At 41.1% G+C, this 13,726-nt stretch overlaps 1 protein-coding gene across 3 annotated transcripts in view; it reads left to right on the forward strand.

The window, feature by feature from the left end:
* The first annotated feature begins 3 nt into the window (after positions 1-3).
* FAM149B1 (family with sequence similarity 149 member B1) overlaps positions 4-13,726 on the forward strand; it is a 30,190-nt gene continuing 16,467 nt past the window's right edge. The window contains exons 1-10 of one of the 3 annotated variants that reach the window (XM_048507079.1): positions 4-183; positions 2,997-3,092; positions 4,233-4,365; positions 5,464-5,606; positions 6,905-7,024; positions 9,123-9,293; positions 10,186-10,373; positions 11,462-11,595; positions 12,138-12,191; positions 13,449-13,561. In XM_048507079.1, coding sequence (XP_048363036.1) covers positions 128-183; positions 2,997-3,092; positions 4,233-4,365; positions 5,464-5,606; positions 6,905-7,024; positions 9,123-9,293; positions 10,186-10,373; positions 11,462-11,595; positions 12,138-12,191; positions 13,449-13,561 — 1,208 coding nt within the window. In that variant the 5' untranslated portion in view covers positions 4-127. The remainder of the gene's footprint in view (positions 184-2,996; positions 3,093-4,232; positions 4,366-5,463; positions 5,607-6,904; positions 7,025-9,122; positions 9,294-10,185; positions 10,374-11,461; positions 11,596-12,137; positions 12,192-13,448; positions 13,562-13,726) is intronic. The other 2 variants (XM_048507082.1, XM_048507081.1) reach the window with 2 other exon arrangements.

Genomic DNA, 13,726 nt, shown 5'->3' on the forward strand with positions numbered 1-13,726 from the left:
GCTTCCGCCATAGCCGCGAGCGCGAGGGCAAGGCTGAGGGGGGCGGGGCGTCGCCATGGCGGCCGGGGGCGGAGCCGGCCGGGCGGCCGCGCCGACCAGGCCCGAGATGAAGCGGTGAGGCGGGAGGATGATCTCGCGATACACGCGGAAGCCGGTACCCCCACCCGACGCCGCCCTGGGGATGTGAGTGACCTTCCTTTCCACGCCGGGGTCATCACTTGGCCCGACTTAGGTTTGCCACCCCTTATTTTGCCAGACTTCCCCTTGCTGGCAAAGCTGTAAACAACCTTGGTGCCAAGAGGACAATCTGTACCGTTGCTATAATGAAGATTAACCCAAAAACAAAACAAAACGGTGCGAGCTTTTGAGTTATGCAGAACTCTTCGTCAAGCTGTATGTTTATATGCAATGAAACGGAAGCGAGATGTTTCAGGTCATGCTCCTGAGACCTCTGGTTTCTGTTTGGAAAGCCTTGGAACATTTTTGACCCCCCCCCCCCCCCCTTTACCGCCTTTTAACATCCAGCTTAATGAAGATGTCTGGGGAAAAATTGGTACAATGTTTTGTGACGTTTTGGTTGGCACTGAAAAGTATTGCGTGGATTTTGTTTAGAACCAGTTCAGGTACTTGCAGCTTCAGTGTGGAGAAAGTGCGGGAATGCAGTTCCTCACTGGTGAAGGCTATGCTTGTATACGGATGGGAAATTATCCTTTTGAACGGAGATGGCTCAATCTGTGTCTGAGTTGAGCACCTTCATGTTGCTGTTGGCTTGCGTGGTTGGTTTTTCCCTTCTAAGAAGCACACATACATCATTCCTAATTTTAGAGCATAGCTGTGTTAGTCTGCTGTAGAACTAGATTTATCTTGTAAAAATAATAAAAAATCAAAAACAACAACTAGATTTACATTTAGCAGCACATTAGAATCCAACAATTTTGGAGGGATGTAAACTCCCCAGCATAGAGTTTGCCTTTTTCACAGCTGCCATGCATTGAGTTGACATTCCCATGGAACTATCAACTAAGACGCCCAAATCCCTTTCCTGGTCTGTGACTGATAGCACTGACCCCTGTAGCGTGTACGTGAAGTTTGGATTTTTTGCCCCTGTGTGCATCACTTTACATTTTGCTACATTGAACTGCATTTGCCATTTCTTAGCCCACTCACCTAATTTATCAAGGTCCGCTTGTAGCTCTTCGCAATCCTTTGTGGTTCTCACCACCCTACATAATTTGGTATCATCTGCAAACTTGGCCACCACGCTACCCACCCCTACTTCCAGGTCATTTATGAATACGGGTAGGTTAAAGTGCACCGGTCCCAAAATGGATCCTTGGGGGACACCACTCCCTACATATCTCCATTGTGAGAACTTCCCATTTACACCCACCCTTTGCTTACTGTTTCTCAACCAGTTTTGAATCCATAGGAGGACTTCCCCTCTTATTCCTTGATTGCTGAGTTTTTCCTCAATAGTCTCTGGTGAGGAACTTTGTCAAAAGCCTTTTGGAAATCCAAGTAGACAATGTCCACTGGTTCCCCCTTATCCACATGCCTGTTTACACTGGTTCCCCCTTATTCATATGCCTGTTTACACCTGTTTGTAATGCAGGACTTGCCTCTGCAAAAGCCATACTGACTCTTCCTCAGCAGGTCTTGCTTTTCTACATGTTTTATAATTTTATCTTTAATGATAGATTCTACTAATTTACCAGGAACAGATGTCAAACTGACTGGCCTGTAATTTCCTGGGTCCCCCCTAGATCCTTTCTTAAATATTGGTGTGACATTGGCCATCTTCCAGTCTTCCTGTAGTCCAACAGGAGTGAAAGTCCAGTCTTCCTGTAGTCCAAAGAGACATAATAGTTCTTTTAGACTTTTGTGTAGGGCACAATGTTGCTTTGAATCCAGAAAAAAGTCAGCCTTCTCTTCATAGCAAGAGAGGTATGAACAGTGTCAGGGCGTGGGTGAAGGGCATTCCTGCAGGCATTCTGGAAAATATACTTAGTAAGCACTAGGAGGGGAGGGGAAAGGAATGGGCAACATCCTATACTTTCCATTACTTTCTATTTGTTAGGGAATTAAAAAAAACATTACAGAACTCCATATATAATGTGATTAGAACAAAGTAAATGCTCAAAAGCAGTGCAACAAAAAAATGAATAGCAGCCAACTTGTTAGTTATATCCCTGTGTTACACATTAAAACAGTACCCTGATATACCAGGCCAGGTGCAGATGTAACATTCAGAACCACCTGAGCATAGTTTGTAAATCGAGCATGCTTCTTTCTGCTGCCCTGTTTCAGAGATAACCATGATGAAATGTCACATCTGCCCTAACAGACACTAACTGTTGTTAGCTCAAATCACACAGTAGATGTAGTAGTCTGCAGCTCAAAATGGATGGGGGAAAGGAGGAGAAAAGAGCACACAAACCTAGTTTTCCTATGGTTTTCAGCTTGCCATCATCTGAGTTCACTCTCACAAAAGGGGGCCCACCTGGCATTGTGAGCATCCTTGTATACTTGGTGATTGCTCCCAGTTTTTGGAATTGACTCCTCAAAGAGGTGAGGGAGCACCGGCCATGGAAACTTTTATGAGACACTGAAAGACTATTTTATTCACCAGAGCTTTTAGTGGAATGTGAGTTGCAGGCATTTTATTAGATTGGAACAGGACTTCTGTTTTGTTGTTATTCAGTGCTTTTAATTCTGGATTGTAGGATTCCTTGATTCCTCGGGAAAGGTAGATGTAAACATTTTCATAAATAAATAGCCTTGTAACTGCCTCCTTATAACTGCAAATTATCCTATCTTTGTAGAAATTGCTATGCTGAAATTCTGTTTCTACTACTGTTTAAATCCCTGATCTTTGAAGACAAATTTCTATTTATAGGCATCATAATGTAAAACAGCAACAAAAACAACTTTAGGAACACCAGTGACAGATAAACTTTTATGTTTCGATAAACCTAATGTTCTGGTTTTCCTACTAGCCAAGGACTTACAAAGAATACTTTAGAACATCATCCCCTGCCAGATTCACTAGAAGACAGTAATCCATCCACTGGAAGCCAAGAAGATGTCTTAAGGTATTGGGGTAGTACCTTTATTATTATGCTTTGTGGGAAGAAAGCAGGACTTTTTTTACTATCCACTTTCATAGTGTACTTTGGTAACAGGTGTGGTTCTCTATGTTTCCATTAGGATTGAGGTACCTGTTAAAGACCAGTCAGTTACTGCCAGTTAGCTGCCGATGGTCAAATGTCAATTCTGCCACAAAACTAAGAATATCCTTAGCTGGTATTATAGTAAAGACAAAAGAGAGGCTGTTTGTTCCTTCATGCTGCTGAGTCAGGTCATACACACATACTTCATTTAGGATAAGCCAGGTATTCATTGCTTCCCTTTAATCCTGTGATGGAAAATAATGTATTATTTTTTAAATTATGTCCTCGGGGCTCCAGGACAAAAAATGAGAATTATTCATTATTCATTCATCTGCATAATATTGTTAGTTGTAAATAATTGATTGCAGTGACATAGAATGTCATGTAATACTTTCAAAGCAATTACATTTTATTTCATTAGAACCATATATTTTATTCAGATATTTTGCTGTTACAGGAATGAGCTTTTGAAGTCTTTGGGCTTGCATGGTCCTGTTCCCTCTCTCCTTTCCTGGCTTGCAATTCAAAGATGGAAAACCTCCTGGTGAAACAACAAACCGTGGTTTGTTGCCCACGAAATAAGATTTCAAATCATGGTTTAACGCTGGTTTGTAAGTGAGGAAACAAATCACAGTTTGTCCTTTCATCCATTTCATATACTACAACAAAATATGGCATGTTGGTTATTTGAAAGTCATCGGTCTCTGAGTTCATGCATTAGAGGGTGAGGAGCCCATGACAAACCAGGGTTCATCATTACATCTAAGTGCAGCTCTCAATTTCTTTCCTCGCTCTAATAAATTAATGCTTTAAATGTTTGATCAGTATTAGACATCCTTTGTGTGCATTTCCCATCTGAGCATTGAAGAGTCAGGCATGGATAAAAACATTAGTAGGACTTTGTGTCCTTTATCATACTTTTACTTGAATCTTTAAGAGGTTCATTTTCTTTGGTTCTCCTTGTCTTCTAATTCACAGAAAAAGTTTCGCTCACCATCATTCATGTGACTCAATCCTGTTCTGATGTGTCATTATTTCTGTTTCCCCAAATGTGAATTTTAGTGGTTCCGAAAGCACAAAAGAATTAAATTACCAGCCGATCGCTTCTGTGGGCAATGGAAACTCGTGGTCACCCAGTCAGAGCTTCACAGGAAACTCCACAGAAGATAGCTCAGTCTTCTCTTGGGGCTATGATGTAAGTAGACTCAATATCTTGTAGTTTCAGCTGAGCTGTGGTCGTGCTTCAGAACACACTTTTCTCATTGATTCAGTTTTGGATTTTTAAAAAAATATTTTTTATTGTATAGTTTGAAATAATCGTTCTATTTACATCTTTCTGATATAATTTCCAAACAGTACATTTTCCCTTTTTTCCTCCCACCCTCCCCTAATATTATGTTTTACTTTTCTTTAACCAAACAGCAGTAAGTTCATTCGTTGTTGTCTTCTTATCCATATGTCTTCTTTGACTCCCGTCTCCTTCATCCAATTCTCATAACTTGTCCATATCTTCATTATTTCATTCTGTTTTTCTTGTCATGTTTTATTCTTTGATAATATTTCAAAAATGTCTAATGTCACTTGTTCCCATATATATTCCAACCAATTCTGAATCGTCCATTTTTTCTTATCTTTCCATCCAAACGCTATCACTGCATGTATTGCTCTAATCAACGTTTTATACCTATTTCTATATTGTATATCTATTTTTTCATCATCAATTATTCCCATAAATAATAGATCATTTCTTAATTCCACTTTATTTTTCACCAGTTTCTCTATCCATAGCAATGCCTTTTCCCAGAATCTTTTTACAGTTTTGGATTTTGATTAGTGCTTTTTAAAAAAAATGTTCTCTGCAAAGGACCTTAGCAAGGAAGATATTGGCCAAATATCTCCTTTAAGCCATCCACTGGCTTAAGTATATTGGAAGTTTAATTTTTCTTTTACTTCATAAGAGAAAAGTCTTCTGCATACCCTGCAAAATGCTAGAACAGTCCTGCGTCTTCTTCTCTTCTTGTTCTTGGGCTGTATTCCCCTTGAGGGGGCTAGCAATGACATTTTCTACGCCAAATAGCTCGATTTGGGGCATTTTCAGGGGTAAGGTTGACAGCACGCATGTCTTCAGCAATGCTGTCCATCCACTGTTTCTTTGGTCTTCCACTTGGGTGGTGGCCACCAGGGTCAAATTTTAGGGCCATTTTTGCATATCTTGCGTATCCTTCTTTATTTAAGTAGTCAATCTATTTCCCTTTTTATTCTATTTTTTCCCCAATGTCTCCCCATCCCACAGGAATTTGATAAAGCTGCTACACGGCAAGTTCAACAGATATTCAGACACATCGACGAGCTTTTGTATGAACAGAAACTGAGTGTCTATGTTGAAGGCATAGAGGAAGAGTGCCAACAATGGTCATCAAGCTTCCCCCATCTCAGGTGTCGTAATAATATATTCATTCTGGATTTTTCATAGAGGATATTGGATTTCTAAATATGACTAAGGTGGTAGTTTTAAACTGGTGTCTGACATTCAGGCGTAGCATCAGTAGTGCACAGCTGTGCTCTTGGTGCTGTCAAGGTTACAGCATGCACTACCAATCATGGCTGGCCCCAATCTCCAGGTTGTTCTATACCCTATTTTAACAGCAGGTTTTTCCCAAGTTGAACTGGAAAGCAAAGGGCATGTGTTACTCTATGCTTCTTCTTATACTGCATCCAACTCCTGTTCCATATGTCAAAGTCAATACTGATCCATAGTAGCCAAGTTAGTAGCCGTGCACATCAGCACCTCCTTCTGAAGAACTGCATTCCTCCTTTCTCGAGCTGACAATGGAATGGAAAGTTTTATGGTGCAACACCAACTTGTGCAGTCATCTGCTGCCAATGGTTAACTGTGCTTCTCCCATCTCTCCTGAGTCATGGCACCCCATTATGACAGCTATTTCTTTCTGATTCTCTGCACTGATACTGAGCAGCACAGAACTAAGAAATGCCTCCTTTGGAACATACTAAGTGCCTTATCAGTACAGTGTTGCACATTATCGTTTTTTATTGATGTTTTAAGATAGAGATCCCAAGCCTTTTTGAGATTCCAATGCAGGATGGTGAGCTCAGCCACAAAATGATTGCTGCAGGATGCAAATGTCGGGGAATGAGGTTAAGCATAACTGCAGTAGTAATTCTTCAACATATGAGATAAAGGCTGTTTAGCAGGATGTCTTTTTAAAGGAGCATATTGTTTAAAAATACTTTCTTGCATACATCGAGCTCTCAGTCATGCAGCAAAGATCCTCGTGCTAGGGCGGCAGCAACTGCCAAATCAAGGTTTTTAAAAAATCTGCACAGCCAATCAGATGTCCTGCTGGGCAAAAGTTTCAACATGCCCTCCTCCTTAAAAACACTGGTGGGCACCAGGAAAGGTACTAGTGGGTGCCATGGTGCCCCTGGCCCCATGTTGGGAAGCTCTGATTTAAGCAGATGTGCAACCAGAATGTTTAGATTTCAGACCCTATAATCATGTAAAGAGTTACTCCAATCTAAGCCTGTTGGTTTCATTCTATTTAAGAATAGGGGAGTACTTTATTCTCCAGAATAAAGTGCTCTCACATGTCAAAGATTTTGTTTGAACTCTATCCTAAGTATGTCTGCTGGGTGCCTTGAACCTGTTACCTTATTTTGTTAAGGATACTTTGGTTTGTTTAATTTTTCTTTTGTAATGTTTTCTTTTATTATAGGATTGTGGGGAAACAAGTGGTAAGCCCCACGGATGAAGGTTATGGCTGGTATTCTAGTTCTACTTGCAGCACCTCAAGTTTGTCAGACACAAGCCCAATGCAAGAGAAAGATCCTAGTGAGTAAGTGTCAGTGTTAGAATAAGTCACCTATAAGTCATGTAAAATTTTTCCTATTGTTTTCTGCATCTTCTTCTTCTTGTATTCCCCTTGAGGGGGTTAGTGCTGACATTTTATTGGCCAAATAGCTCGATTTGGGACATTTTCAGGGGTAAGGTTGACAGCACGTATACCTTCAGCAATCCAGTCCATCAACCGTTTCTTTGGTCTTCCAAGTGGACGGTGGCCTCCAGGGTCAAAGTTTAGGGCCGCTTTTGCAACAGAAGTCTCCTCCAGCCGCATAATGTGCCCATACCACCAGGGCCGTGTTTCCCTCATTTTCTTTGTAATTGGTATAATTCCGAGTCTTTGCCATATGACTTCGTTTGTAACACAATCGGAAAGAGTCAGGCCAAGCATCCACCGAGCATCTTCATTTCCATCATGTTTCCGAGTTGTTGGCCAACATTCTGTTCTATATAGGGCCACAGGGTGTATGACTGTGGTGTACACTTTTGCCTTCAGATGTTCAGGTATTCTTTTGTCACACAGGACTCCTGTGGTTTCCCGCCACTTCATCCATTCTGCATTAACTGTAGATTGAGCATCTGGTAGGGTATCCCCATCTGTTGAGGCCAGTGATCTGAGATATTTAAATTGAGTGGTCTTCTTCAAGTCCTGGCCATTAATTTGGATTGTTCCATCTGTATGTGGCAGGAAATCTATAAGTCAGTGTATGCAATGTATTAGACTTCATATATAAACCATAATTTTGAAAGTAACTACAGCATGATTGATGTATAACTACCAGTATTAATTCATTTCAGATAACTTGCTTGGCTCCAGTGGAACATGTTTGCTAACAGAAGGGGGGGCGATTTTTGCCAGTTGCACCTGAAACTTCAGCCAGTATAGTGTAGTGGTTAAGAGCGAAGGATTCTGAACTGGAGAACTGGGTTTGTTTCTCTGCTTCTCCACATGAGTGACAGATTAATCTGGAGAACCCGCTTAGATTCCCCACTCCTCAACAGCAGCCTCCTGGCTGATCTTGGGCTAATCCCAGTTCACTCAAAACTCTCTCAGCCTCACCTACCTCACAAAGTGCCTATGGGGGAAGGAGGTGGGAGGTGATTTGTAAGCCACTTTGAGACTTCTTTTGGTAGAGAACAGCAGGATATAAGCATCTTCTTTGGGTATCACTTTGGCAGAAGGAGCAATATTAACTTCTAACTAGAGGTTCTGCACAAGCTTCCAGAGGACAGCTTGAGGGAAGGGGGTTGGATGCAGACTTATGTGAGAAGTAGCATCTCACACACAGAGATGTCACCTATATTCCCATAGCAGCCCTCATCTGTTCATCAAGATAACCCTGTGCTAAGGGACAGTAACCTTCCAGGACCTTCTGTACAAAACTTACTGTGGGGTGGGCAGCAATGAAGATGGAGACTCATAAGAAATCTTCTCTCTTAGGTCTTATGTGCATTAGTATGTATAGGCTAATTAGTCATCCTTCAAAAGTCACCCCTTGTTTTCAGATGGAAGTTTTGATGTCACTGATATCAAAACCATACAGTTGTATATACAAATGAAATGTCTGAACCCCAACAGAGATGGATTATCACAAGGGCCAGATCCAATACCTTCCCATCGGCCATTACAAAGGGTCGCTACTTATCCATACCTCTCCAGGATCGGGTTTGTCCACACTGTAAAAATCAAGTGGAGACTCTTGCTCACATTATTCTTGACTGTCCGAGATATATGGGCATTAGGAATTTCTCTCCCAGGCTGGCCCTAGACAAATCTGAAAGTGACTCTGACTGTTTTGTTGTGGAGCTTCTGTTAAACAACACAGATGTCATGCTCTTGGAAAAAGTAGCAAAATTTCTTTTACAAGTGACAGAACTTTCTAAGTAATGTATACTGCTATAGTTTTCCTGTCTGCGCTTTGAATGTACTCTTGATTTGTATTTCAAAAATGTCTGGTAATGCTCTAGAACCTATTTTTAAATGCCAAATAAAGGTTGTTGTTGTTGTTGTTGTTGTTGTTACAAATGAAATGAATTCCTCCTTGCTTGTACCCACCTAAAATCAATTTGACCTCTTTTATTTTTTTGTTCAGGTTTAGTATTCTGGGCAAAAAAGTTTCCCTTTCTGAAATTCCTGTTTCTAAAGAAGTTCACTTTTCAAAACCTCCCGAATTATGTATGTTGGAAAGTGAAGAAAGAGAAGATGGGGTGATTGTCTCAGAAGGCATAATGGAGGAATACTTAGCGTTTGACTGCAGAGATGTGTAGGTATTCAGTTAGTCTTATATTGATGTGTAATGTAGGTGGCTGAGGATGTTTATTTCTAAATTGGTATCAGTTTGCTCCTAACATTTTAACTCAGTACATCGCATAATGAATTGCTTCATTTATGAACAAAATAAATGTATATGTTTTAATGAGAGTTGCAGTCTTTAACGTATATGTTTTAATGAGGGTTGCAATCTTTTATCAATACATCTGTTAGATACATTCAATTAGAATCCTTTAAATAGACTAAAAGGTCTATTGGACGTCTATTGGACGACTCTTTTTCAAAAACGTTGAAATGATTTTTGATGGAGGTACTTATGAAAACTGCACATTCTTGGTTCCTGTGACTTTGACAATTATCCTCTAAAACAGCGGTTCCCAGCCTGGGTAGGCATCAGAGCATTGGGTGTGTGTGAAAAAAATTACGTATTGGGTTCGCTACTATGGGGGTATGGTTTTAGAAAATGGGGTGCCAAGGGGTATGTGGGGAAACAAACCACTGCTCTAAAACAAGTGGAAGTGTGCTTTTATTTTATTTTTTGTTTGTGTTCACATTTATATAGTTTTCACTGAGCAACAATGCAGTCCTATGCAGAGTTAGTCCAGACTGCAGTAACTCTGTATAGTGTGGTGCTGTAAAATTCATAAGAAGGATTGGCTAAGATTTCTGGAATTGATTGGATGTTGTATTTTTCGTACGAAACCGGTTCGTTTCAAATATAACCCACTTCTGCTTCAGATCTTTGAGCACTGAACTACTTCAGTTCTATTGCTAGACTTTTGATAACATTATCAGGATTTCCAGAGTGCTAATTTGTGGAAAATAATTCTGCAAAATTGCTTCAGTATATTCTGACTTCTGCTGGCTGCCTGTCTTCTTCTCAGGGAGGAAGAGCTGCATGAAAGGAAAATGGGGATTTCACCCGGCAGACGGAAGTTAGGTTTCCCTCCAATCTCACCGTCATACTGCATGAGAGATGCTGTTCTTTCCTATGTCTTTGATGATGTGTGGAGCGAAGTTTTGGGTTGTATGGAACAGTTAATCTGCCGACATTGGGAAGGGTCAGTCTCAGGTGAGTGTCACAGCTGAAATGTCATCTAAACAACACATCCCCTCCCCCTAAGGTATTTTTTCGAATATATGTTTCACACTTAACTTTGGTAAACTCCCGTTCTGCAAAAGAGAGTTGGGACCTCACATTGGGCTCTTCTGGTCCAACCCAGAAGCTGCGGTGGCTGGGGACAGTGTCACTCCCGCTGTGGCTCCGGAGGACTTTCCAGGGGATATGGGGAGGCTACAAAAATGGGAAAAAAACATGGCCACCTGGAGAGCCTTTCATAGGGCAAAACGGAGGGTGGCATAAGTTCAGGTTCTACACCAAGGGCGTTCCCAGCCTGAAAGGATAGCAAAAGCTGACTAAAGTCAGCTCCACCCCGGGAATGCCCCTACCCTGCCCCCAGCTGTCCCAGCAGCCAGGTTTAGGCTAGCACAGCTCTTTAGGGGGCAGGCATTTCTAGGTTGGGCACCATTGAGCTTTGTGGTGCCTACCTGCCTCCCAGTAAATGGCACTTACGCTAGCAGGCAAATATACTAGCATAGCCCAGCTCCATAGACCGATTCTGCCCCCTCCCCCACCCAGGATTGGCCTTTTGGTACCCATTTTTTTTAAGCAGCAGCTCCTCATGGAATTGGGTAATTAAATAGTTATGGTCAATAGTTGCCATTGAGAAAATCATTCTCTGCCATGTTTCTTTCTCCCATAGTGTTGGATCCTGTAGGAAAGAACTGCATGTACAAGAAAAGAGTATAATTTCCCTCTAATGCAGTAGCCTTCAAGTGCCCATTCGCCAAGGGTTCCCCTGTCCCCCCAAGTATAACAATTGGGGGGCATTTGGGCTGCTTTGGAATGGTGAAGGTGGGGAAGATTTATGCAGGATCCGACCCACTATGTCTTTAATCTTTCCTGTGTTTCAGCAAACCGAGCTATGATCTGTAGTCCAGTGTGCTCAGCAGAATCTCCTGTTGGGTCTGCTTTTATTTTTAGAAGTTGTTAAATCCATTTTTGATACCATTCTTACAGGACATTAAAAATTACTTTCCTTAAAATGTTGCTTTTAAGAATTGCTAGCATGGTGAAGTTAATTGTTCTGGTCTTGGTAGATGATGAGAAGAATATAATAACCGTAGAAGCCAGCAGAACTGATGCAGGAAGCCCTTTTATGCAGTTTGAACCATTGCCGTTGTTGTTACCTCGAATGCCACAAACCAAAATGCCCTCCATCACCCCCAACCTGGTAAGTTTACGATGCAAAGCGATCTGTGTCAGGTTGCGTTGATATCCAGGCATGGACATCCTTGATGTCTCCTAGTCTGAACATTAAAAGTTGCTGCAGTTTGACTGTAACTGTCATTTCTAAACTTTAATTTCTGTCATAGTCTTGTCCCAACTTTTAAAAATTCTGTCTCTTCTCGGTTTGCAAACATTCTCCTTCATTCAGCCTTGAGGTGATCACATTCTAAAGGGTTGGAACACAGGTGTGTGATTTTCATAATAAGTACACTGTGAGGCTCTCAGTGATTTTTGCAGAAAATATTAGATCACCCAGCTGAATAGACAACAGCTGGAAACGTGGCTTCGGTGATTGGAAGTAAAAAGTAACTTTTTTTTCCTTGTGCAACAATTTCTTGGTGTATGTAGGGGCCCTTGACTGATAAATATTTAAGGTTTAATCAGTTTTTGATCTTTCTAACTCAAACGCTTTCCTTTTATTTCTTTCCCCTTCGCTTTCCTATCCAATCCTCTGTCCCCACCTTGCACACCTTATTATGTGTATAGTACTCAAAGCACAGACGCGGATGCAAAACCAAAAAGAAGAGAAAATCACTAGAAGTATGTATGCGGGGGTGGGGGGGGAGCATTTTTTTTGTCAGTGTCGTTGCAATGGGTGGATTTGCTGCAATTTTAGCAAATTAGCAGAACTACAGGAGAATGTGACAACCCTCAAGTTGCTTGCACTGAAGTGAGGCACATTTGCTGCTGCAGAACTAGCTTCCAAATAAGTCACACTCTTACTAAGATTCTTCTTGCACTGAAAAGGCAATTAGGAGCCTTAGGATGTGGCATTAAAATTCTTCTTACCAATATTTGTAATAGTCATACGATTATAACATTCCAGATTGTAACATTCCAGATTCCTGAACATTCAGTAAACAATCTAAAAAGTCCAGCATGGTGTAATAGCTAGAGTGTCAGAGCAGGATCTGGGAGACTCAGGTTTGAATCCCCACTGTGCTGGGTGACTGTTGACCTGCTGCACACTCTTGATCTAACCTACTTGGCAGAATTGTTGTGAAGGTAAAATGAAGGAGAGGATGTCGTAAGCTACTTTTAAAGCTTTTTAGAAAAACTTTTCAAAATGTCACAGGAGACTAATTCTGCCAGAGATTGGCCCCTTCCACACATGCAGAATAATTCACTTTCAATCCACTTTCACAACTGTTTTCAAGTGGATTTTGCTATTCCACACAGTAAAATTCAGCTGCAAAATGGGTTGAAAGGGGATTGAAAGTGCATTATTCTGCATGTGCGGTAGGGGCCACTGTTCTGGGGGTGGAGAGTCCTCTCTCCCTCTGCTGTTTTCAAGAGCCAAAATGGCTGTGATATTATCTAGTTTGGCCGTAAGGGTGGGTTCCCTGATTCCTGATATTTGCTTAAAAAGTGGTGTGTGTTTTGTGAAGCAATTCTATGCAAGCCTAGGTTGTGCAGCAATTCTAAGCAAGCCTAGGTTGAAGGAAGTTCCACTGAAAATCTTTTACACAAGAGAACCATACTTTGCCCTACTCCAAATCCATTTATGTAATCTTTAGTTAATGTAACTGCCTCACGTGAACGAGAGCCTTGTGAAATAGTATCACGTAGCAAACAATATACATAGAAAAATAAAAAACACACAGAAAATATTCTGTGTATAATTGTTCATGGCCTGATGATATGAACCTGGGCTATGAAGCTGGCACCCAGCTTTTCTTTAAAATCTCGATATTCTTTTCTCTTTAATATGTAGTAGGCATAAATATAAAAATAAGCACATCCTCGCCATCACATTTCAGTTAATTCTGGGGAAATTTACTGTCTTGTAATGTGCAGGTAAATCTTTCTCAAGGAACAAGCTGCAGTCCTCAACGCAATTTGAACGGCCTGATGGTGATTCATGGGATCCCCTTATACCAAAGGAACTTGCCTCTGATGGATAAAATATTGTAAGAATAGCAGCCTTTTTTGTTCTGTATGAATACTCACCTAATAATTGCTGAGCCAGCACATGTATACTTGCTCCAAACTGTCACTTGGCAGCAAATTTCATGAGCAACTTTTGAACATCTTCCTGTTTTTTATATTTTGTGAGAAGCAGCACATTTGTGCGT

Source organism: Sphaerodactylus townsendi, linkage group LG08 (genome assembly GCF_021028975.2).
Source record: "Sphaerodactylus townsendi isolate TG3544 linkage group LG08, MPM_Stown_v2.3, whole genome shotgun sequence".
NCBI classification, from domain to species: domain Eukaryota; kingdom Metazoa; phylum Chordata; class Lepidosauria; order Squamata; family Sphaerodactylidae; genus Sphaerodactylus; species Sphaerodactylus townsendi.